This window comes from Pisolithus orientalis (genome assembly GCF_024613125.1).
Source record: "Pisolithus orientalis strain OTSU chromosome Unknown F5J12scaffold_19, whole genome shotgun sequence".
Lineage (NCBI taxonomy): Eukaryota > Fungi > Basidiomycota > Agaricomycetes > Boletales > Pisolithaceae > Pisolithus > Pisolithus orientalis.
Window position 1 is genome coordinate 168,104 of NW_026260800.1, and position 22,044 is coordinate 190,147.

Consider the following 22,044-nt stretch of genomic DNA (forward strand, 5'->3'; position numbering starts at 1 on the left):
TTGTTAGAAAATCCCAGAGCGAAAACGCGAGTGTGGCAACTGGCAGGCTCATCAGAACCGTTGCAGTCGAAATGAAAAAGAGGTCGTACCGCTGTGGTAATAGATACTTTGAACGGCTGCAGTAGTGCCCATACCGGTGTTCACTATGAAGACGGAGGGAAATAGTGATAGAAACCCCGGGCTCGAGTGTGTGCATATAAGTGGTTTACCCACACAAGGGGGCGCTGTATCGTAATGTAGGGTCGGGGGATATCCCCCGCCCCTGCAATGTTAGGCAATGCCAGGCATGAATCGTAACCATTGTAATCGAATGGAAGTCTTCCTCACCTAACTAAGGCCAGGCATCAGTAAATTCAGCCAAATTAAGCGCTTGAAAACCCAGGTTTTTGAACGCTTAGCTTTACTGATGGGGATGCTTCAACGTTGGGCTATTTTGCACAGTCACTGCGCTGACATCACGTCCGAGCATCACGCTTCAGGGACTAGTTATCACGCAAGTCACGTAATGGTTTCACTCAGGCTTTACATGTTCCGATCAGCGAGCCGTCGCGATGCTCAGCGTCAGACATGCTTATCGAGTCCAACCTTAACATTGAGCTTGGTAAGGCGTGAATGACGCCAGTCGATAGACATGCGGACCTCCTGAAACTTGTTCACATATCAACTTACTTCCCGGGGCTAAACCGCAGGGTGCCAGGCAAGCCACACACCTACTGTACAGTTTTGGTGGGAGAATGATCATATGTACGTCCAGACACCAAACCAGTCCGTATTGGTGTGTTAGAGCCCTGCTCGCGTCCAGCAAGCAGGACATGCTTTACTGCCACAGTCCAAATACCACCAAAGTCAGTTTCTCCGAATTATCACCGGGAATTTTACTGGAACCTAACATGAAGCAAACTCTCCCAAAATGCGGGTAAGCCGGGAAGCAGTGGCCAGCCCACCACGGAGTAGTGTGCACCCCTTGTGGTCGTGAATTGTTCGGTATTGGTACCTCGGAAAAATGTAATACATATGGTTGTATTTGGTTACGTACGGTCTGGTTCCCCTGCGCGTCCATTGCTGACTCAGGCCTGGGGCCTCTGAAGAGTCGGTGATACAGTATCCGCTTGGCACATGGTGGTAAGCACATATATATTTACAGTTGATCACATACAAACATGGGGCGAATGCGGGGACATGAAAAAAGGACGGGAATTGTGATTGCTTGTGCTCTAAGTGAAAGAAAATCCTTATGCTTTGAGATCAACCCAAATCCTCAGAGAGACAAATGTCGATCTGGGTGGTGAATAAAATGTTTTCATCCTCCGGTAAACCTTGCATGTGGCCCAGCATGCGCGCCACATTCAATATCAGTCGACTTCCCTGTTGTGCGGTATGTGAACAAGATTATCTTCTGCAGCAAAATAAACTCACGCAGACAGAATGTACAGTCAATGACCAGCTGTGTCCAATGCATTATGAGTTGAGGTTTGGCATAAGATTTGGCACGCACAAAAACATAATGAATGGTCCGGAATTCGGCACGGTGGTTATGGTGAGACCAAAACCAAGCAAACCTAATCATATAAAAGATGAACTATCCATACAGAATCGTTAAAGACAACCCTTACCTGCCATGATGAGATGGGTAACAGCTCCATCGAGTGTAAACTCTGTTATGACCTTCCTTTCAGCACCCCTCGCCCCAACGGTAGAGAGATACTTAACCACCGTGAGGGTGATGAGGGTGCTGTGCACAACCGCTGTGCATGCCCTAAATTTCTTTTGTTAGTATTTGCGAGCGTTCGAAATCAACGACCCCACATTTGTATCTTCGGGTCTGGGGAGACCTGGAACAGCATGCCACCTCTATAACTCTTTAAAGTCAAAGTTGCAGTAGCCATACAGCAGAGTAGCTCGGCTAGCATGAGACATCCAAGAAGGCGCGATACCCATGGGCGGCGACCGAATAACACACAAACTAGATCATCAGGCATGAAATGACTGCTAGGACTGCAGGACTAAGACCTACCTCTGAACGCCAATATAAATTCCGATGTGAAATTAGCGCACTCTAACACAGCTGTCACAGACGCAAGTAGAGCCCGGCAAATGCGAAAAGACATGACGGGAAAGAAGGGGAGAAGGATCTGGCACGTTCTGTTACACCATCCATATTGTGGTTTGGTAAAGCGCCATAAGACACAATCACGCGACGCACATATGAGTAACCAATAGGAAATGGCGATGGAACATGTAAAGCCATTTGAACGTGCGTCTTTTCATCCTGTGAGCGTTGGCTGATGAGCACTCTGTGAACGCAGGAAGCATCGAATCCTAACGGCCAAATATAATGGACTTCATCTCCGAACGTCATTAGGAAGTCCCAGAACGAAAGCGCGAGTGTTGCAGCTGATAGGCTCATCAAAACCGTCGCAGTCGAAGTGAAGAAGAGATCGTACTGCAGTGGTAATAGATACTCTGAGTGGCTGCAGTAGTGCCCATAATGGTGTCCAGTGGTGACAGGAGAGAAATAATGACAGGAAATGCTGGAGTGTGCGTATATACTTAAGTGCATAGTTTGCTTACAAAGTTTGAAAGGGGTACATCGTGATGTAGGGTCGGGAATAAGTATTCCCGCCCCTGCAAGAAGTCTGACCGTCAACCAATGTGCTATTGCGGCGGGAATGAATTGTAACACATGACAATTAAATGAGGGTCTTCCTTACCTTACTACATAAGGTCAGTTACTCTTCAACACGGGGTGCACATGACGAACTTAGAGCTTGGGCTATCCTGCAGGGATTCTCGTCATGGCTTCACCGTTCAGTTGCACTGCCACACTAAAAAGGGGTTCTTACGGGCCGTCGCAATATTAATGGCTGGTATGCGATCAATCATATTATGGTATACTTCAGACATCGTTATCGAGTCAAATCTTACCGGTAACTCTTACCAGTGAACTCAGTAAAACACCCAATCGTTTGTACGTCCGCGCTCAGTACTCCAAGCATGTGGTCCGGTTCCCGTGGCTCGCGGGTCCAATGCTGACTCATCCATCGCACTGTTGGCTTCTCCGGTTTATCTTTGCGGTGGCTCACAATGCTATGCAAAGCAGTACCCACCTACGGCCGAAACTGTGGAATCCCTTATTAGAGGACCGTTAATTGGGACTCTAGTTGGGCTTGTGTGAGTTAGCAATTGAGCTCTCCCTTCATGTCTGACGACACAGACCGGCAAATGTTTGCGTTGTCTAGATTGTATGGCGTTACGTTCCTACAAACATTCTTCTATTTCCAGACGTATGTGGATGATCGGATGGGCCTGAAATTAGTCGTACGTCCCTAATCCCCCAGTGCTTGACATTTCTGCACGGGCTGCTGAGGCCCTTATTATGTAGGTTGCGCTATTGGTGTACGTTCTGCCTTGCTTGATGGACACAGCGTTCATCTTTTAGGGCAGCATTCTCGAGACGGCTCATGCCGTGTTGTCCGTGTCGGTGATGGATTATTACCTGATCGCGCACTATGGTTAGGTACAAGTATTACAATCTGCAACCTGGTTTGTACGCTTGAACTTTACAATGAGTCCGCGAGCTCACTCGGACCCCATAACAAGGGTCAGCATGGTAAGTTACTGCAGTGCAAGTCAGACAACGCGAACTTCACTGTAAACTCCTAGGTCATGTATATCGTAGTGGTGAGTTTGACTTATGCTGTGCTGACTGTACACTGATTTACCTCGGAGTTCACGACCGATTTCGTTGCTTACCTGTGAGTTGATGCCCGTGATATTAGTTAATAGTCCTCACGTACAACAAGGTATTTCACCTGGAGAATATGGGCATGTGAGTTTTCTCGAAGATGTAGCGGGGCCATTCAAGGTTTACAGGCTTCTTTCGCAGTTACCAAGAGAGTGTGGATCGTAATCTTCATGGTAATGAATATCCAATCCACTCATGCTTCTGCTAAGGCATCATTTGCCAGATATTCATCGCTGTATCACGGACCAGTATGTGGATCGATTCTCATGATACCACAATATGATTGACTGCACACCAGTCATCAGTATAGTACCATCTGTTTGGAGGTGATACAGGGGCGATCCGTCCGTGTGCATTGCAAGCTCACTTAATATCCACAGCGTCCTAAGTGGTACTTGGAACTCATACCTCGTTCGATCGAAAAGATTGTTCCTGGCGGGAAATGCACTTTTCCTCTTTGGTGACTTTTTCTCCGCTTGCATGATGGCATATTATCTCGAGAAGAATCGCAACGGACTTCGGAGGTAAACTACTTACTTGGGCGGGACTAGAGTGATATTGACTCTACAGCCACACAGCACCCATACACTAATCAATCGGATCTTGATTTTCGTCGTCGCAACAGGTGCAATTGCAGTGTAAGTAGTGATGTAATGTATTCAAATTAAACTAAATGAATCGTCTTCCAGGTTCGTCGATATAATTGCTCTCGTTTTGGTGGGTATCACGCTGTTAAAATACCTTACTTCTTCGAAGACTTAGCATGGGAGCAGATAATAGTCCAGAGCGAGAGTTTGGCATTCACCAGTGCAATCCTCATTCAAACCCGCCGTGCGTAAATATCACTTGGCAAATGGCTTTCCAGGTTATTTTTTTAAACATACTCCTAGTTTACTCAAACTCGCTTCTGGCGTCGTGAGTGCACGCATGTTATATTTCACGAACCCGTGTCGCTGACCTGAGCAGGCTAAACGCAAGGAAGTCCCATAACCGCGTACTTCACGACTGTGGTGACCGACGAAGCGTTCCGATAGAGCTTCCCCAAAATTCCATACGATTTGCTCAACAATCTGACATCCGCGGAGGCGCAGCTCTGCAACGAAGTGTAAGGTCTCATGTGTCTGTATTCCATTTCAGTTATGTTAAGCTTATGACGGTGTATTTCAGCAGCGTACCAGTGGTAGCACGAAATCTACCGAGTCATGGCACACAGCTCCTGAGGTTGCTGCTTGACAGAACGAAGGTGGCCCGAGGGGACAATCTTCCAGCCAGTTGAACTGTGCTGATCGCTGTGTGCAACAATAAGCTTGGGATTACATCCATCCAGAGACAGTTTCTCGATGGCATCTGTCGTGCTTTAAGTAGTTGCTATATACGTACTGATTGTAACTAGCCGAAGGAAGAGCGCACTGGTTTGGTGCTGTGGCCTTACGTATTATCTGGCGTGATGGAAAGCCACTATCATACTAAGTGCTAGGAGCAGACTAGTACAGTGCAGAGACTCTGACACTCTCTGATGGGCCTCAGTCCCACCACACTGGTGACAGGCGTTGCCTGACTTCATAATGCAAGCACTATCGCCTACACCAGACGCTGGCATTCTCAACTCTTTCTTTCCATTTGGCTCGGAGAACGACCCTCAAAGTGGCCATGTCTACTTTAGTAATTTCGCTCGCAAGGGGACCCCTAATTGGCACGTGCCTAAGCTTATGGTGAGCACTCGGCGTTTTGTGCCAGGTCGAGAATGTTTTTACTTGGCTTTTGGTGTCTGTGGATCTTAGCCTGTACGGCATTACTTGTCTGCAGGCATGCTTTTACTTCCAGACCTACGTGAACGACCGAACGAGCCTGAAATTGACGGTAAGGAGAATGTTGTATCTTCTCACTCATCCAACGTACACATGAGAAGGTCGTGTCATTGCTGTAAGTACAGGCTTGCATTTCTGCCCGCATGATTCCATGATCCCATCCACGTTTGTTTCAGGACACTGGAAACTGCTCATGTTGTTCTGACAATGTGGCTAATGGACTATTATTTCGTCGCCAACTACGGGAACGAGCAAGTATTGGAATCTACTACGTGGTTTGTAACCAGCCCCTTGAGGACTTGAACCAGTTGACTCACAAGACACTGATTATTCCTCCAAGGGTGACCATGGTAATTATACTTATGCATCATGGAATTTTGACAAATCCTATCATCCGTGCCCTAGGTCACATGGAGTATCGGAGTACGTGTAACTCCCCTACGTTGGCGATGCCCGCCTGACAAATGATTCCAGTTCATCATCGGTTTAATCGTGTACCTGTGAGTACTTTGACTTCCGTGACTGAAGCTCTGTTTTGATGTAAGAGTTGAACAGCTATTTCATATGGAGAATATGCATGTGTAATTTGACTCCTCACGTACTATTAAGCTACAGTTGACAGTCTCACTTTTCAGTCACGGGGAAACTATGGATTGCTTTCTTCATGGTGGGCTGACCTAGCGACTATTATAACTACTACCTCATGCTCCTTCTATAGGTTCCCATTGGACTTGCGCAAGCGGGTAGGTATACTTGACACATCAAAGCTCCCACTAAAAGATGGCCCAGCGACTGGCTTCGTCGGCAGTATACTAAGGTACGTAGCCCCATTACCCCTGTCCAAATCTTCCAACGCTGAGCGCATCCAGCATGCTGAGTCCAACCTGGGACTCTTACCTTGAACGTGGCAGAGGCGTGATACTTGGGAATACCCTTTTCATTTTGGGGGACGCTTTGTCATTCTCCATCATGGCTTGGCACCTTAATAAGAGTCGCGATCACGGATTGAGGTATGCTGTATCTGACTTTGGCAGGCCTAGCGGTGCTCAGGGAACCCTCTTTCTCTAAAGTCCGCCTCGAACGAACCTACTAGTGAATAGGCTTATTGTATTCGCTGTAGCGACGGGAGGAATTACTGTGTAATCGCCCTTTCTCCAAAGTTTTCTGTACGTCAGTAGAACTGACCTTGCGTTATAGGTTGGTTGATATCGTCGGCCTCGTGTTGGTCAGTCTTCGTCTGTGCGATATCATCTCATGGAGGGGTTAAGATGCATGCTCTCAACAGATGTTAACCCAACCTCTTAGTCTCGCGTTTGTTGGACCTATGTTCGTCCAGACACGCAGTACGTAGCTTCCGTCGCCCTACCATAATTTATGACATGTTTAGTTGATATCCAGTCCGCACCAATTCCATCCTTGCATCGTGAGTCTTGTATACATAGCGAGGAGTGCCACAAACATTATGTCACTTTTTTTCAAGGTTGAACTTGAGAAATGCCAACAAGCGAGCCTATGAGGAAGCCTTGCAAGTACCGGTGGAGCTGCCTACCAGATCGATCGCGTTCGCCCCCCCACCTAATCAACGGTCGAATTGTGAAGAGACTAATTAGTTGAAGCGATATGTGCGCGTGTTGGTAGCTGGCTGCTGCTCATACTCTTATTCTCTCAGGAAAACCGCCCAAGGACTGGTGACATATGGCCTTGGAATGCGTAAATATTTCCAAAGGTCCAGATCATGTCACCCACAATAATTTATGATGTTCCTACACACCTTTTAGCATCATTGTATTGGGGGGGGGGATCAATAAGCAAACGGTCAATGGTCAAGGGTTTAGGTGCTCGAAGTATTTCTAGAAAATAAGTTAGTGGGGAAGACGGAGTGAGAGCCACACTTACCCAGATTTTGGATATAAGGTCAGCGGTTCGAAGCGACATCAAGCGAGTGTGGTGGCCAACTCGAGCGAACTCATGATGAGCACTCACTCCGTAGGAACCGTACCTGGATCCAGGGTTCGAGCGTTCCATTTCTGTGCCTTACGTACGTTTATACCGTAGTCGTATCGGCCGGACGGCCCAGACCAGCCTGGCATTCTCTCTTTAACTCATTTCATTGGGCGAGTTTCCTTGAAACCCCACGAACAATCCCCTCCAAGTGGCCATGTCAGACCTAGCAGTTTCACTCGTAAGAGGGCCCCTGATCGGCACCTGCCTGGGTTCGTTGTGAGTACTCGACGTCTTGTACCACGTTGAAAACGTTTTCACCTTGCCTTCGGTGTCTGGAACCACAGCCTGTACGGCACTACGTGTCTGCAAGCATTATTTTACTTCCAGGCCTATGCCAACGACCGACTGGGCCTGAAACTGACGGTAAGTACTAGTTGCAAAGTTTTCGCTCATCCAACATACATTGATCAAACCAACGGCAGGTCGCCTTATTGCTGTAAGCACGCGTTTGCTTTTTCACCTGCATACACTCGTGATCCCATCCAGTTTTGTTTTCTAGGACACTGGAAACTATCCATGTTGCTCTGTCAATGTGGCTAATGGACTATTATCTGGTAAACAACTATGGGAACGAGCGCGTACTGCAATCTGCTACGTGGTTTGTAACCAGCCCATCTGGGTCTTGAAATGAGACACTGACAAGTCCTTCAGGTTTGTTATGGTGATCATTTCATTCCTTATGTATTCTAGAAACCTGACGAACGCTATCACGCGTACTCTAGGTTACATATAGTGTCGGAGTGCGTCTAACTTCCCTTTGTTTCCGATACCTGCCTAGCGAATGATTCCAGTTCATCATCGATTCATTCGTCTACCTGTGAGCACTATGACTTCTGTGACTGATACATTTGATTTAAGGGTTTGATAGCTACTTCACATGGAGAATATGGATGTGTAATTTGACCCCTCATGTACTATGGAACTAAAGTTGACAGTCTCGATTTTCAGTTACGAGAAAATTGTGGATTGTTTTCTTCATGGTGGGTTGGCCGAGTGACTGTTATACTAGCTGTTGACTCGTACTCCTCTGGCAGACTTCGGTTGCTCTGGCAAGAATTGGTGGGTGCACATTCGTATTTCCTTGTCCCCACTAAAGATGGCCCAGCGGGCGGTGTTGCTGCCAGCACGCTGAGGTGTGCAGTCCTATTGTTCGCTTCCACCTATTCTAACACCGAACACATTTAGCGTGCTGAGTTCGACATGGGTCTCTTACCTTGAACGTGACAGAAGCCTGATCCTTGCCGCGAGTTCTTTCTTCCTGATCGGGGATACTTTTTCAGCATCCGTCATGGCATGGCATCTTAGCAAGAGTCGCGACAATACTCTGAAGTATCTTGCGTGTTTGGATTTGACAGAGGTGGCACGCTTACGGGAGACCTTTTTTTTTTTCTTTCTGAAGGCTGCAGCCAACGAACATGTTAGTCACCAGGTGCATTGCATTCGTCGTAGCAACTGGAGGGATTACAGTGTGATCGCCCTTTCTCCAAAGCTTTCTTAACGTTGATAGAACTGACCTTGTGCTATAGGGCGGTTGATATCCTCATGCTTGTGTTCGTCAGTCTGCTCGTGTCCAATTATCGCAGGGTGGGGCTGAGATACATGTTTCCATTAGGTGGTAACCCAACCTCTTGGCTTCGGCTTCGTTGGACCCATGTTTGTCCAGACACGCCGTGCGTCACCTCCATTCTCTAGGACTAATTCATGACATTTGCAACTGATGTCCAGTGTACTCCAATTCCCTCCTTGCCTCGTGAGTATTGCGTGCAAATCGACATGGTCTGCGGGCATCGTCTCACATCTCCATTCTTTATTTCGAGACTGAACTTGAGAAGTGCCCACCAGCAAGCTTACGAAAACGCCTTGTTCAACCCTGTAGAGTTGCCTACGAGATCGATTGTGTTTGCGGCCCCACCCGGTCAACGGTCGAATTGTGTTGAGACAGGACAGTTAAGTGACGTGGTATGTGTACGTGTTGGTGGCTGGCTACCGCTGCTCACCCCCTCGCTGTGACAGGATAATGGCATAAGCGAGGACTCACGGGATGCAGCTTTAGAAGGTGTAAACGTTTCCTGATCATGTCACCATAGTAGATGATTCTGCCGTATGTACCTTTCACTGATAGTGGTGTAGGGGCGGACGTATAGAAATATTGCCAGCCAAGGGAAATGTTAAAGAGTTTGGGTGTGGACAACTGTAGTTTAGTGGTTCCTACAAGTGCATTCCGCCTTGAATCTCCGTATGTTCAACGATACCCGCTCATTTCGAAACGGTAGTCTAATCCCAGCTTGACTCCTCTGAGGCGAGCAATCAGGCAGTTTATGCTCGCGTCGAACGCAGCGTTCGATCGGATCACTCAATATGAGCGGCGCCAAGTGTAATCCAGACAGAGGCTTAGTAGGAATGCTCCATCAGATGCGTATCTCGGGCAACCTGCCCGTATGTCACAAGACTACGAGCACCAAGCGATGGGCTTTGGCGCAGATCGCTGGACCCTGTTCACTGCCCCTTCCGGAGCTGCCGTTATCAGATTGATTTGAGGTTTTCTAGTACTGTTGTTATTTCTAGTATATAACTTGGCGGTGCACTCATTCGCGTCGGAAGACTTGTTGTAACGTCATCGATGAGTTATATAACCCCCGATAGCTTGTAGTATGTAGTACTTTGCTATTGTTATCAAAATAATACCCGATGTTGTCTTTTTGATGAACGTGTGCATCGTGTACCATGTCCGTAGTCGGACCTTCCATAGTTCCACGCCTGGCCCGGCAATCTCGTTGTCCAACATCTTCCATGAGGTTTTCTACATGAACTCCTCGACGAACAACCCGTTCCAGTGACCACATGTCTGTAGCTTCGCTCTTAAGAGGGCCTCTCATCGGCACCTGTCTAGCCTCGCTGTAAGTGCTCGAGCCTCGAGGTCGGTACGGGGTTGAGGATGGAGTTCTTACCTTGCTTTCTGGGTGTTTTTGGATCTTAGCCTGTATGGTATTACGTGTCTGCAAGCATTTTTCTACTTTCAAACCTATGTCAACGATCGGAGGGGCCTGAAATTGACAGTGAGTACGACATTCTATCCGTGTGATTCGTTTCAAGGCAGACCCTTAGTCGGCTGTGGCAGGTCGCGTTATTGCTGTCAGTACGCCTTTTCATATATCAGTGCCTGTGTACTGCCTACATACTCTCCCGTTCATGACATTATTGTTTGCGTGTTTCTAGGACACTGGAAACGATCCATGTTGCTTTGTCGATATGGCTCGTGGATAACTATCTCGTCGTCAACTATGCCAATGAGCGTGCACTACAATCTGCTACGTGGTTCAGTACTCACTCGTCGCTCACCCTTGGACAGAGAATGCTGATTGAGTTCTTACTTTCCAAAGGTTGACTACGGTAACTTTTTTTCTTCGCATGTTCTGCAATACCAGTCGAGTCATGCCCATCCATCTATTCTTCAGGTCACATTTTGTATCGGAGTATGTTCAGTTCCCCGTTTGTTGGCGGTACCCCGCCTAACGAAAGACTTCAGTTCCTCATCGATTTAGTCGTTTGCTTGTGAGTACTGGCTAGTGTCCCCTTTTTTTCGGTTTTTGACATCAGCGTTTAACAGTTACTTCACATGGAGAATATGGATGTGTAATTCGACGTTCCATTGGACAATCACGCTAGAGCTGACGGTCTTTACATTTTAGTTACGAGCAAATTATGGATCGTTATCTTCATGGTAGGTTGGCGAGTGACTGTCGTAACTGCTACTCATGCTCCTTGAATCTTGATAGATTTTTATGGCACTTGCACGAACGAGTAGGTATACTTGGTACACCTCGCTGCTGCCACTAACAAAAGATTCCCAGCGCTCAGCATTATTGCCTGTATACTGAGGTATATGGCCTCCCTCGTCAGCTCACCACTTTGGCTGATACCCGAGCCCATCTAGCGTACTAAGTTCGACATGGGTCTCCTACCTTGAACAATATAGAACCCTGATTATCACCTCGAATATCCTTTTCATTATCGGAGATGCGTTTTCAGCCTCCATCATGGCTTGGTATCTTAACAGGACTCGTGATCACACATTAAGGTACGTATCTTGTCACCCTAACTTTTTGGGAGAGCTGGTGGTGCTCAAGGGAACTTTCTTTCTCTCTGAAGAACGACCCTGATCCTCAATAGACTTCTTGTGTTCGCTGTTGCAACGGGAGGAATTACAGTGTAATCGCACTTTTCTCGGGGTATTCATGACATAAATCGAACTGATCTTGCATTATAGGTTGGTTGATATCATTGCCCTCGTATTTGTCAGTCTACTTTCTGTGGAGATTTCAGGGAGTGGCTAAGATATATGCGTGCTTCTATTAGACCCTAGCCCAACCTCTCAGCCTCGCTTTTACCGCAGCCATCCTTGTACAGACACGTCGTAAGTTACATAGATTATTCCCTTCCCTTCCCTTGTACTCACCTCGTGACATATGACCCCCAGTCTACGCTAATTCCCTCCTTGTATCGTGAGTGCTGCATATAAACTGACGACTTGGACAAACTTTGTCTCACTTTTTTTTTTTTTTTTTTTTTCATTTTGAGGCTGAATTTGAGAAACGCCAACAAGAGAGTTTATGAGAATGCCATAAATACTCCATCGGTGGAGCTGCCTATGACATCACTCGCGTTCGCGCCATATTCTACAGAGACGGGACGCTCAAGTGAAGGGGTACGTTAGACTTGTTCGATAGCTGGCTACTTGTTCTTACAAGCCCTTTTTGCTTTCAGGCGAGTGGTGTGGGCAAGGAGTCGTGGCATACAGCCTCTGGAAGTGGGAACGTTTCTTGATACTGTCACATCGACGATACCTACTACCTACTAGCGTAAATGCTCCCCACACTAGGGATACTTTTGTTGCATTGTCAGCGGATACTAGTAATTATACAGGTATTCCTGAATCGGGTGCGGAATAGCAGGGAAATGAGAATACAATAGGATTTGGGGCTTCGCGGACACGAAAGATAGGGCAAGCAAGCCATCCTTCAAAATCCTACAAGAAACGCAAATGCGTCGTGCACACACGTATTCAGCTCTACGACTACTGCTTGGCCCTGGCCGCCATCTACCAGAATTGGTGTGAGCGCGAGCGGGAATGGAGAAGCAAATCCACATACCAAGTTAAGAGCAGATCCAGCTTTGAACCATTCAATTTGACCCTCGTTAAAGGAGTGAGAGAGGGAAATTTCCTGGGAAACACGTCAGTAAGACATTCTTGCTACGAACCTTGGAGGTCACACTCACATCCTTGGTACCATCTGCGTGCTTAGCAACGAGGGTAAGGTTCTTGGCTGGAGCAAAGGATTCAAGACCCAGGATGTCGACTTTGTCGTCAGGACGGATCTTGTCGTAATCTTCTGGGTTGGTGAAGGTCAAGGCAAGCATACCCTGCTTCTTCAAGTTGGTTTCGTGGATACGGGCGAAGGAGCGGACGATGACAGCGAGACCACCGAGGTACCGGGGCTCAAGAGCAGCGTGCTCACGAGAAGAACCTTCTCCATAGTTGTGGTCACCGATAACAACCCACTTGATGCCCTTGGACTTGTAGTCTGCGGCGGTTTGGGGGACGGAACCATACTCGCCAGTAAACTGGTTCTTAACCTTGTTAGCCTCACCATTCTCAGAGTTGATGGCACCAATCAGAAGGTTTTCTAACAAAGACTCAGATTCGTATCTCCACTGTCAACAAGGGAGTGGTCTACGCACGGGAGATGTTCTGAAGGTGACCACGGTATTTGAGCCAGGGACCACCAGCACTAATATGGTCGGTAGCTGTGTAACGTTCAGTGAGACTACTGCACACATCGGGAATAACGTCAGGATCACTTACTGCACTTGCCCTTGACCTTGATCAAAATCGGAAGGTCGGTGGGAGTCTTACCATCCCATGGCTGGAACGGCTGCAGAAGCTGGAGACGGTCGCTCTTGGGATCAACGGCAACATTGACACTGGCACGGTCCGTGGGGGGTGGCTGGAAAGTATCCTGGCCAGGGTCATATCCTTGAGGGGGGAGCTCAAACCCTGAGGGGTCCGAGAACTTGAATGGCTTGCCATCGGCTCCGATCAGCGTGTCCTTCATGGGGTTAAAGGTGAGGTCACCGGCAAATGCCATGGCGGTCACAATATCGGGGCTAGCAACGAAGGCATGAGTAGCGGGGTTAGCGTCGTTGCGGCCTGTGAAGTTGCGGTTGTACGAGGTAATGACTAAAGATGGTGGAGTTAAAGAGGTTTGCCACGCCAATCAAATGAATGCCTACTTGAGTTGGGCTCGCCCTTCTTGACGTCCCTTCTGTCCCATTGGCCGATGCAAGGACCACAAGCGTTTGCAAGAACAAGACCTCCCACGTTCTCAAAGACACCTATTTGACCATCACGCTCAATGGTGGCCCGGACTTGCTCAGAGCCGGGGGTGATAGTGAACTGGCTTTTGACTTGCAAGCCATGGTCAGCGGCCTCTTGAGCAATGGCAGCCGAACGGGACATGTCTTCGTACGAGGAATTCGTGCAAGAGCCGATGAGGGCAACCTTGAGCTCCTCAGGCCACTCGTTCTTCTTGACTTCCTCGGCAAACTTGGACAGAGGCGTGGCAAGATCAGGAGTGAAAGGACCATTAATGTGGGGCTCCAGCTCGGACAAGTTCTGCGCGGTCGAAGGGTCTGAGTGAATGAAGTTAGAACCTTCTATGACAGACTCACGATTTCAATGTTTTGGTCATATTCAGCCCCTTCGTCGGCCTTGAGATTGTGTGCAAAGCGTTGAGCATACTGAGCAATCTCATGACGTTTGGTAGCGTTGAGATAATCGGTCATACGGTGGTTGAAGGGGAAAAGCGAAGTTGTAGCACCAATCTCAGCGCCCATGTTACAAATGGTAGCCATGCCTGTGCAAGAGAGGGACTCTACACCGGAACCACGATACTCGACGATGGCACCAGTTCCACCCTTGACAGTGAGAATGCCTGCGACCTTGAGGATGACGTCTGCATGATGATGATAATGAGCACGGAAGTTACGAGTAGACAACGTGTTCCATACCCTTCGGAGTCGTCCATCCACTAATCTTGCCGGTCAGGTTAACGCCAATGACCTTGGGGCACTTAAGCTCCCAAGGAATACCTGCCATGACGTCGACAGCATCGGCACCACCGACACCACAAGCCACCATCCCAAGGCCACCAGCGTTGGGTGTATGCGAGTCGGTACCGATCATGAGGCCACCAGGGAAGGCATAGTTCTCCAAGATGATCTGGTGAATGATGCCGGAGCCAGGTTTCCAGAAGCCGAGACCGTACTGTTGAAAAAAGGGTTGTGTATAACGTTAAAATGAGAGAGGGCGTCGACAATACCTTGGCAGTAGCGGTAGCCAAGAAGTCGTACACTTCCTTGTTGATGTCGATAGCTCGTTGCAAATCCTTGACACCGCCGATCTGAGCCTCAATCAAGTGGTCGCAGTGGACAGTGGTAGGGACGGCGGCTGTGTCCATTCCGGACGACATGAATTGGAGGAGGGCCATCTGAATGACGTCAGTATTGTTATTGTATTAGGTTTGGAGATAAGCAATATACCTGTGCAGTCGCATCCTGACAAGCTACGCGCTGGAAAAGAACGATGGCTGAGTTTGAGGGCGGGAATGAGACGAGACAGAGACGTACGTCTGGACGAAGCTTGAGGTAGCTGACACCGCGCTGAATGTCCTGGTTATGAGGATCGTCCAAATGACCATATACGATTTTCTCCGACAGCGTCAAAGGACGACGCAACCTGAGCCGTCAAACCGTGGTCAGTCGTCATTGCGCTACACACTGTAGTACCACCCCCACGAACCTTTCTCGGACGATGGTGAGGTTGTCCTCGATTCGTTGGTAGTTGATATAGGCGTTCTTTTCGAACAACGACATGGGAACTTTGGTGTCGCCAATTCTGGGTGCAGCGGTGGCCAAGCCAGCAGCCAGGCGCTGCAGGGGGCGCACGCAGGCATCGCAAGCTGTGCGGGTGAGTGTCAGCATCGTCGGACACGGCGGCCAAAGCTCGTCTCTTGAGTGAAGCGCGAAATTCACCGGGAGCGGCGCATTATATAAACACGTGACTCAGCCAATCACAGCCATTGTTTTACTATCTCCGCATCAGGCTACCCATTTATGGAGACACATTCACACGCTACGGGAAAACATCGACGGCCGACACTCTGAGGCACACAGGACACGATCCCGTCGCGTTCCGTGCATCATTCACATGGTCACTGACGCATACCCGAAACTAGTCCCCTCCAAGCCTCGGGCTATCAGCGCAAACTGCTGCGCAGCTTCCCTGGTCTTCTTCGGTGACCTCGATCTGTGTTAGCCAACGTGTCAGGATCGGCCGCCAAAATGATATGAGGTCAACCAACCCTATCACAGCCTTCACAAATGCCCGTTTCGCCTCTGGTGTGGCTTTCGACTCGACAAAGTCATCCTACCACCGGAAAAATTAACTCCGCAACACTGATGTAAATATAGAAGCATACAGCAAAGAGTATCCCATTCATCCACTCTCTCGTCTCAGCTGGGTACTTTGACGCGATCGTGGAAAGAAGCTCGATGAGGTTGGCAGTCGCAGATCGGGGGGCAACGCCTGCAAACCCGGACAGCACTGCTCGAAGAATTGGCTGACCGTACTGGTGGACCAACACTGTGCTTGTGTCTCCTAACTCATCACTACTTGCAGTTCGGCGTACGAGCGCTTCCTATACCGTGTTAGACCAATCTTGTATTTAGGATCATTACCCACCAGAAACATGCACGTAGCCACAAGGGAGTAACGTTCCTGCATCGAAAGCGACCTTACCGCACATTGCATCAGAGCATCCAACGCTCCTGGAGGCAAACTATAAAATATCGTGATGAAATGTTTTGCAACCTTGCCACGCTAACTTGAGTGTGCGTCACCAAAACCTGGGACACCGACCACTCACAGAGTCCAAACAGCCAAAGAACGCTTGCACGATATCTGGATTCTGTCAGTCGTATCAGAGGCGACCCATCATGACGGAAAAATGCGAACAACGTGACGCACCGACTCTAATGCACCAGGTTGACCCAGCATAGACAATGACGTCTGCAGTATCACCGGAAGCGCGTCAGACAAAATTGCAATAGCTTCCGCATTCGGACATGGCTTGATGGTCGGTGCCACAATCGGAGGTGGAGGATCGAGTTGAATGATAAGCGATTTCGCAAGTGACAACCAGACAGCCGTCAAGTGTCGTTGACATGCTATACATATCAATCCCAACAACGGACCAGCTGGCAGGGACAGCAATGTCGTGTCCGATGGTAGAGACGTAACGGAACGGATGAGGTCACTGAGTGCCTGGTCTAGTGTCACAGGAAGGAACAGCAAGCAAACCGCGATTCCTTACATCGCTCACGCTTGCATCCCCTGACCAAACCTCAATCGTGCTCCTAATTGCAATGAATATGTCTTCTCGGAGTTTCATCATACGATAATCATTGCGAGCTCGCTGCAATCGTTCCGCTTCAGCTTGATCAGCAGGAGACGACTCTTCAAGGACAAGTAACGAGTCCGTGGTCCGCGTAAGACCCTTGGATACTCCTGTAAGAGTCTGGAGCTGAAGTATCATTACCGCACGCGCTTCCTCTGGGAGCTATAGCAAGTAAGGAACAAGCCCAATAGATAGCGCGAGCACACGAACCTGTGAAGAAGACCCAAGAGCCTGTCCCAACTTCTCAACCACTTGGTTAACGATGGCAAGTATCGGCGGAATCTCTTCTTCCGGAGGGAGTGCTTGGATAACACTGGCAATGGACTGCAATACCTTACTCTTCTCCGTATCCTGTTTACGCTCAGTTTTCAGGCGTTCCACCACAGCATCATGTCCACATGCGCACTCACCGGAATTCCAGTTAAACCCGCATGTAATTCGCCAAATGCACCAATGTGCGGTGCCAGCGCAACACGGTTGGCATCACACAAATCACGCAAGGAGTTGGCAGCTGGGAGACATAGAGAGGGTTCTGGGAGGGCTGCAGCGACGTACGAAATGGCGTTCATTAGTAGCGAAGGACTAGACGCGGGACTAGCAGCCTTGTTTTGTGTGGTGAACCATGATGCATATGTGCCTAGAAGAGAACGAAGGGGAATAAGAAAAAGGGTTCCAAGGAAGAAAAAAAAACACTCACCAATAAGACCGAGCATCGTTCGTCGGACCCTGTCCTGTCCAACCCTAGGCAAATGGCCCAAGACCTCCGAACCAAATAACTGGGACACCAAAGGATTGTCTTCTAGCGGCAACGCTTCCTGGACCGACATAATGCAGTGCAAAGTTGCCTCGATTTCCTGAGGTTCATCAATCCCAGGCATCCACGCATTCAAGACGTATACAATTGCATACCTCCCATTCATTTTGCGCCGCTGAGTGCAGGAGACGTTCTTGAATGTCGTTCAGGTAATATGCGAGCATGTCATTTCGGAGAATATAGTATCTAGTTTTCGGGTCAGAGAATGTCTCGATGTCCAACGTCGAGGACGTACGCATTTATAAGCGTATCTCCAACATCTCGTCGATACCTGATCACCGGTCAGGACACTTATTGAAATCGCAAGCAATACTTACACCTGAAACTTCTCCACCTGATCTGATAATAATCGCGAGTCAGCCATTGAAATGACTACTACAAGCTTCATTCAACAGACCTTTCGTCCAGGATGTAAGTACGTTTTGAGAAGGCCACGCAACTTTCCTCCGTAGAACCTTGACAAGTTCAGCGTAAACAGCATGTACCACAGCCATCCGATTCTGCTCCTCTACCGCCAATGGTGATGAAGACGCATCCTCGCCCCTGCCGTCCTCATCGAAGTCGACACTCCATAGAGACTCTTGTAAGAGATACCAAAACCCGAGCGTCATCTCACTCTCTTCCTCATCAACACCGTAGTACCCAGGCAACCCAGTATAACCCAACAACACCCGGAGGAAGCCCTGTATCAGATGTGACCTCGTCTGCTGGGAGCCAGGTACGAGCTTATGTGATGTCATATTAGAGGCAAAATAGGTGTTGGAATGGTCACCGAGCGTAGTGATCAGCTTGCACAACGAATGAGATGCCTCGACCAAACGTTCAGCTAGACGTACGAATGATCGATCACCTGCCCAGGCTTTGTGAGGTGTGTAAACGTACATGAAGTACTCGATTGCAGTATCCGGGTTCCCCATATATCGAGCCAGAGGAGTAGTGGTTCTGTCAACGTTGCAGTTCCTGCTCCAGCAACCAGAGGAGAGCGGGACATGATTTCTTGTAAGGTGTCTGAAGCCGGCGTAAAAATGTCGGGGTCTAGTTCGGCATCCGGCGTCGAAGGGTTGAGTAGCAATATCAGCAATGGTATCACAGGAGTGATATCACTGAAAGGGAACCAAGATGAATGGGGGTTCGACCACAAACAAAACGAGTGCTACGCTTATTACTCACTCCGCACGAAGGATCGACATCCATGCTTGTAAACATTTCAACGCAGGTTCTATTTCGCGAGCGACGATTTGAGAACGGGGTTGAGAGATCGTTCCGGTGACGGCTCGGACGACCAGCGGAGACGCGTCGAGAAGCGTCTGTTTCATTTGCATCCTACATAACAATGCCATCGTCAGCAGGCTGATCTTTGTCAAACTGAGAGAGGGCCTCAGCTGCTATGCTCACTTCCTTGGTCCCACCAAATCAGCCGATTCCACCTCCTCCGCAACGATAGAAAGGAATTCGAGGATACTGCTTGTCGGTGCCCCTTGACCGGACAGAAATCTCACAGTCGAGACTATCCAGTCTGGCCATCCTGAAGGCGTTCCTGCGGCAAGCTTGAGAGCCAAGGACGTGATCTGCACCACCGCATAAAAAAGCGCTGAAAACTTTTAGATCGCCGTGTACCTACAGCGACGAACAGTTTCCGTAGAATAACCTTGTTTTTCCCCGACAAGACGGCATGCGATGTAAGATCTAAAAGCAAGTCACGCAGAAGAGGCGCATTATCTGGCGGAAAGGACTCCCTGGAAACGTAGATATTTATTAGATACGTTATTGGTGATCGGCGAAAGGCTGTCTGTCATTAAAGCACACTACCCACCAGTCACGAGCGATCTTGACTTGGATAGTATGTGCACCGAAGAACTGCACGTTGAAATCCTCATGATTCAAGAACGGAATGACGAGTCCCCAGGCCTCGTATCGCTTCTGGATGTCGAAAAGCTCCTGCTGCAGTCTGCGCTGCGTATCGGACGACACCTGCACGCCACGAGCTGGGGAATAGGCTTCCTGTATCAACTAACGAGCCTCCTAAGCCAACGTCGCAGGGGTGTGGGCGCGAAAGGATTCACCTGAGCCGCTTGGACGATGTCGGACTGAGACTAAGGCTGTAAGAAAGCTCGCCTGGGCCATTTTCAATGTATGGTGGATTGCTGCAAAGACGCAAGCAAAGGATCACACTGCATCCACAGCTTTTCTGATAACCACATGGATGGAATACAGCGAGTATCGATATCTAACCAATAGCTGGGACAGCGTGAAGGACTTTCCAAAATACACGCATTTCAAGATAAATCCTTTGTCGGCCCTCGGCGGGAGCTGCACCAGCGAAAAGCAACGCCATCGCGGGTTTGAAGCCACCGGGGATCTGTCCACAGCAAAACGACCTACTTTCGCCCACTTGTCTACCACCGGGAGAGCCAAGAGTGCCATCTACGAGAACGCCCATAAACTATTCATAAACCGATCCTCTGAGGCGTTTCGTCCAAGCTCGCTCCAGTAGCACTCCGACCCATTCAGAGCGACAAAGTCCACTTGTACCAACTCTATGCTCCGCTCAACTGTATGGAGTTCGATGTGGAATGTTCGCAGAACACCGCCAGGACGGCCGAACAGATTTACTGAAGGCACCCCTTCCCATGAAACCAAAGGAAGGAGAAGAAGCGTGTAATGACGAGAGAATGATATGCCCCAATTCCAATTCAGCATGACAAAGTAGGTCAACCAAAGCGAGAGATATAATATCTCCAGGGCACGCAGATATCTAGGCACGAGTGGAAGAAGATAATCAAGAATGGAATCACCCATCCACCAGCCGAAGTTGGGAGAGAAATTTCAAACGGTTTCTGTGAAGGTGTGGAAAGCGAGTCCATGGAGGAACGCGCGTTTCGCGGCCTACACCAAGATTCGAGCCCTTGAATTACTGGGATTCCCCACGACCAATTCGAACCTATAGCCCAAACGGTCAGCCCACTCCGCACATGTCCTCCGAGGATGTAATCGTTGTGTCTACGCCGCACGGGACACAATTTCCTGCAGAATTCGTCACTTCCCTGGACAGGTACGAACTACTAAGCAAGGTTTGTTTATTCACTCTTTCACTACGATCGGCATTGAATCTCGTTCGTGACCCGTGAAAGCTAGGATTGGCGCATAGCTTCCTAATGTGTGTTCAGTTTTAAGCTGTACCACCACTCATCTTGGTTGAACACTTGTATAAATGTTTTCACAGCGACACACAGGTGGATGCCAAAACCTACGTTGCTATCAAAATCCTGATTAGGGGTACGAGCAAACCCAGCGAAGGTGCTGAAGAATGTAATGTATTTACGAAGATCAAATCTGTCAATCAAAGCCCTCGGGGTTTCAGTACTATCTCTCTTCCTGGACCACTTTTTCATCGAGAGTTCCACCGGAATTGGAAAGCATACATGTGTTTCGTTACGCATGTCTTGGGCATGAGTTTAGAAACGTTGCGCCCTTCTGGCCGGAAAACATTCGCAGTATCCATTGCGACGCGCATCATCAATGTGGATACGCTCACACAGGTAGTGTCTTGTGTCTTGAATGGTCTGTCATTGGTTGATTGGGCGTTATTAAGACCTTAAATCTGACAATGTTCTTGTACAACTGGGAGATGTGCCTAGCACAGTGATTGACGACTATCTACAAGCCAGCTGAACTGTCACTTACGTTGTCCACACGCCCGAAGAGCCGTTGTCCCAACCTGTCATCTTCACCCAGTCCCAACTTCTTCCAAACTTCGGCCTCAGCACGTCCTTCGAACATTTCCGTGTGCCTCATCAATTACAGTGAAAGTACGGATATCATTTTTGTGTTGACACTCAGCGGGAGCTGCGATTTGAACAGCGTTACCCGTCACCCAGCTCATCCATTGGCATGGCATGTACCAGCCTGCGGTCGTCCATGCGCCAGAAGTCATTCTCGGCCACCCATGGTCCTCATCTGTCGACACATTGACCATTGAATGTCCGGTGCGTTGCATTCCCTCACTGGATTCTGATTGCTTCTCCCAACTGAGTTGTTTGAGTTTATTACCCACTCCGGCGAGCCCAGCCACTTAGTCTATTTACACTTACAACGCGTGGTAGACTACTCTGGTCCATTTCCTCCTCAACTTCTCAAAGCCTGCACATAGCACTCTCA

General features: G+C 48.8%; 8 protein-coding genes across 8 annotated transcripts; 5 read left to right on the forward strand and 3 right to left on the reverse strand.

Moving 5' to 3' along the window:
* Positions 1 to 1,127: 1,127 nt before the first annotated feature.
* On the reverse strand, positions 1,128 to 2,756 carry F5J12DRAFT_838991 (uncharacterized protein). Its single transcript, XM_051746057.1, has 11 exons — positions 2,712 to 2,756; positions 2,590 to 2,655; positions 2,445 to 2,531; positions 2,325 to 2,394; positions 2,204 to 2,269; positions 2,015 to 2,142; positions 1,807 to 1,963; positions 1,614 to 1,756; positions 1,496 to 1,559; positions 1,417 to 1,444; positions 1,128 to 1,365 (listed from the first exon to the last, which is right to left on the reverse strand). The coding sequence occupies exons 3-11, from the start codon at positions 2,485 to 2,487 to the stop codon at positions 1,246 to 1,248; spliced, it is 819 nt and encodes a 272-aa protein (XP_051598843.1). The 5' UTR covers positions 2,488 to 2,531; positions 2,590 to 2,655; positions 2,712 to 2,756; the 3' UTR covers positions 1,128 to 1,245.
* Positions 2,757 to 3,662: 906 nt separating this feature from the next.
* F5J12DRAFT_839002 (uncharacterized protein) lies at positions 3,663 to 5,174 on the forward strand (the record flags this gene model as incomplete). Its single annotated transcript, XM_051746058.1, has 13 exons — positions 3,663 to 3,681; positions 3,730 to 3,755; positions 3,804 to 3,829; positions 3,887 to 3,918; positions 3,969 to 3,993; positions 4,044 to 4,071; positions 4,126 to 4,269; positions 4,324 to 4,383; positions 4,435 to 4,462; positions 4,519 to 4,576; positions 4,636 to 4,660; positions 4,712 to 4,850; positions 4,913 to 5,174. Coding segments are annotated over exons 1-13 (665 nt in total), but the record flags the coding sequence as incomplete, so codon positions are not given.
* A 9-nt stretch (positions 5,175 to 5,183) lies between these two features.
* F5J12DRAFT_165856 (uncharacterized protein) lies at positions 5,184 to 7,063 on the forward strand. Its single transcript, XM_051738199.1, has 14 exons — positions 5,184 to 5,457; positions 5,527 to 5,551; positions 5,611 to 5,668; positions 5,730 to 5,828; positions 5,894 to 5,903; positions 5,959 to 5,976; positions 6,028 to 6,053; positions 6,109 to 6,134; positions 6,189 to 6,220; positions 6,272 to 6,296; positions 6,343 to 6,370; positions 6,423 to 6,563; positions 6,624 to 6,692; positions 6,751 to 7,063. The coding sequence occupies exons 1-14, from the start codon at positions 5,311 to 5,313 to the stop codon at positions 6,818 to 6,820; spliced, it is 774 nt and encodes a 257-aa protein (XP_051598845.1). The 5' UTR covers positions 5,184 to 5,310; the 3' UTR covers positions 6,821 to 7,063.
* Positions 7,064 to 7,533: 470 nt separating this feature from the next.
* Positions 7,534 to 9,470, forward strand: F5J12DRAFT_839036 (uncharacterized protein). Its single transcript, XM_051746059.1, has 18 exons — positions 7,534 to 7,773; positions 7,842 to 7,920; positions 7,980 to 7,993; positions 8,057 to 8,155; positions 8,209 to 8,218; positions 8,280 to 8,297; positions 8,349 to 8,374; positions 8,426 to 8,451; positions 8,506 to 8,537; positions 8,592 to 8,616; positions 8,663 to 8,690; positions 8,743 to 8,886; positions 8,957 to 9,026; positions 9,057 to 9,058; positions 9,087 to 9,107; positions 9,170 to 9,227; positions 9,283 to 9,307; positions 9,375 to 9,470. Exons 1-16 carry the CDS (start codon positions 7,712 to 7,714, stop codon positions 9,174 to 9,176), a joined length of 663 nt encoding a protein of 220 aa, XP_051598846.1. The 5' UTR covers positions 7,534 to 7,711; the 3' UTR covers positions 9,177 to 9,227; positions 9,283 to 9,307; positions 9,375 to 9,470.
* A 692-nt stretch (positions 9,471 to 10,162) lies between these two features.
* On the forward strand, positions 10,163 to 12,423 carry F5J12DRAFT_165475 (uncharacterized protein). Its single transcript, XM_051738198.1, has 18 exons — positions 10,163 to 10,454; positions 10,535 to 10,613; positions 10,676 to 10,689; positions 10,774 to 10,872; positions 10,938 to 10,947; positions 11,013 to 11,030; positions 11,084 to 11,109; positions 11,165 to 11,190; positions 11,247 to 11,278; positions 11,334 to 11,358; positions 11,409 to 11,436; positions 11,492 to 11,635; positions 11,707 to 11,766; positions 11,825 to 11,852; positions 11,914 to 11,971; positions 12,035 to 12,059; positions 12,136 to 12,262; positions 12,322 to 12,423. The coding sequence occupies exons 1-18, from the start codon at positions 10,399 to 10,401 to the stop codon at positions 12,379 to 12,381; spliced, it is 915 nt and encodes a 304-aa protein (XP_051598847.1). The 5' UTR covers positions 10,163 to 10,398; the 3' UTR covers positions 12,382 to 12,423.
* F5J12DRAFT_165432 (aconitase family-domain-containing protein) lies at positions 12,321 to 15,641 on the reverse strand. Its single transcript, XM_051738197.1, has 12 exons — positions 15,416 to 15,641; positions 15,244 to 15,352; positions 15,157 to 15,186; positions 14,937 to 15,104; positions 14,626 to 14,881; positions 14,287 to 14,570; positions 13,849 to 14,230; positions 13,421 to 13,795; positions 13,297 to 13,362; positions 12,835 to 13,241; positions 12,708 to 12,779; positions 12,321 to 12,655 (listed from the first exon to the last, which is right to left on the reverse strand). Exons 1-12 carry the CDS (start codon positions 15,595 to 15,597, stop codon positions 12,632 to 12,634), a joined length of 2,355 nt encoding a protein of 784 aa, XP_051598848.1. The 5' UTR covers positions 15,598 to 15,641; the 3' UTR covers positions 12,321 to 12,631.
* A 46-nt stretch (positions 15,642 to 15,687) lies between these two features.
* Positions 15,688 to 20,221, reverse strand: F5J12DRAFT_921626 (armadillo-type protein; the record flags this gene model as incomplete). The annotated part of the gene is made up of 21 exons (XM_051749295.1): positions 15,688 to 15,922; positions 15,978 to 16,042; positions 16,095 to 16,313; positions 16,358 to 16,486; positions 16,542 to 16,583; positions 16,643 to 16,939; positions 16,989 to 17,234; positions 17,283 to 17,423; positions 17,483 to 17,709; positions 17,770 to 17,926; positions 17,982 to 18,072; positions 18,122 to 18,157; positions 18,204 to 18,225; positions 18,284 to 18,712; positions 18,769 to 18,989; positions 19,057 to 19,209; positions 19,282 to 19,454; positions 19,508 to 19,622; positions 19,700 to 19,896; positions 19,950 to 19,979; positions 20,144 to 20,221. 21 exons carry the CDS (start codon positions 20,219 to 20,221, stop codon positions 15,820 to 15,822), a joined length of 3,171 nt encoding a protein of 1,056 aa, XP_051598849.1. The 3' UTR covers positions 15,688 to 15,819.
* Positions 20,222 to 20,619: 398 nt separating this feature from the next.
* Positions 20,620 to 21,725, forward strand: F5J12DRAFT_166308 (uncharacterized protein). The gene is made up of 4 exons (XM_051738202.1): positions 20,620 to 20,957; positions 21,018 to 21,043; positions 21,110 to 21,425; positions 21,479 to 21,725. Exons 1-4 carry the CDS (start codon positions 20,859 to 20,861, stop codon positions 21,530 to 21,532), a joined length of 495 nt encoding a protein of 164 aa, XP_051598850.1. The 5' UTR covers positions 20,620 to 20,858; the 3' UTR covers positions 21,533 to 21,725.
* The last annotated feature ends 319 nt before the right edge of the window (positions 21,726 to 22,044 follow it).

Coding starts and splice junctions, on each gene's coding strand:
- F5J12DRAFT_838991 (XM_051746057.1), bottom strand. CDS start 2,487: ATGGGCACTACTGCAGCCACTCAGAGTATCTATTACCACTGCA. Junction 2,143..2,203: donor TTCCTATTGGTTACTCATAT/GTGCGTCGCGTG, acceptor ATGGTGTAACAG/AACGTGCCAGATCCTTCTCC. Junction 1,964..2,014: donor ATTTATATTGGCGTTCAGAG/GTAGGTCTTAGT, acceptor CTGATGATCTAG/TTTGTGTGTTATTCGGTCGC.
- F5J12DRAFT_165856 (XM_051738199.1), top strand. CDS start 5,311: ATGCAAGCACTATCGCCTACACCAGACGCTGGCATTCTCAACTCTTTC. Junction 6,221..6,271: donor TATGGATTGCTTTCTTCATG/GTGGGCTGACCT, acceptor CTCCTTCTATAG/GTTCCCATTGGACTTGCGCA. Junction 6,297..6,342: donor CATTGGACTTGCGCAAGCGG/GTAGGTATACTT, acceptor AAGATGGCCCAG/CGACTGGCTTCGTCGGCAGT.
- F5J12DRAFT_839036 (XM_051746059.1), top strand. CDS start 7,712: ATGTCAGACCTAGCAGTTTCACTCGTAAGAGGGCCCCTGATCGGCACC. Junction 8,538..8,591: donor TGTGGATTGTTTTCTTCATG/GTGGGTTGGCCG, acceptor CTCCTCTGGCAG/ACTTCGGTTGCTCTGGCAAG. Junction 8,691..8,742: donor GTTGCTGCCAGCACGCTGAG/GTGTGCAGTCCT, acceptor GAACACATTTAG/CGTGCTGAGTTCGACATGGG.
- F5J12DRAFT_165475 (XM_051738198.1), top strand. CDS start 10,399: ATGTCTGTAGCTTCGCTCTTAAGAGGGCCTCTCATCGGCACCTGTCTA. Junction 11,110..11,164: donor ATCGATTTAGTCGTTTGCTT/GTGAGTACTGGC, acceptor AGCGTTTAACAG/TTACTTCACATGGAGAATAT. Junction 11,636..11,706: donor ACTCGTGATCACACATTAAG/GTACGTATCTTG, acceptor TTCTCTCTGAAG/AACGACCCTGATCCTCAATA.
- F5J12DRAFT_165432 (XM_051738197.1), bottom strand. CDS start 15,597: ATGCTGACACTCACCCGCACAGCTTGCGATGCCTGCGTGCGCCCCCTG. Junction 15,105..15,156: donor GTCAGGATGCGACTGCACAG/GTATATTGCTTA, acceptor GACGTCATTCAG/ATGGCCCTCCTCCAATTCAT. Junction 13,796..13,848: donor GAAGGGCGAGCCCAACTCAA/GTAGGCATTCAT, acceptor CACCATCTTTAG/TCATTACCTCGTACAACCGC.
- F5J12DRAFT_166308 (XM_051738202.1), top strand. CDS start 20,859: ATGTCCTCCGAGGATGTAATCGTTGTGTCTACGCCGCACGGGACACAA. Junction 21,044..21,109: donor TTGGCGCATAGCTTCCTAAT/GTGTGTTCAGTT, acceptor ATGTTTTCACAG/CGACACACAGGTGGATGCCA. Junction 21,426..21,478: donor ATGTGGATACGCTCACACAG/GTAGTGTCTTGT, acceptor GGCGTTATTAAG/ACCTTAAATCTGACAATGTT.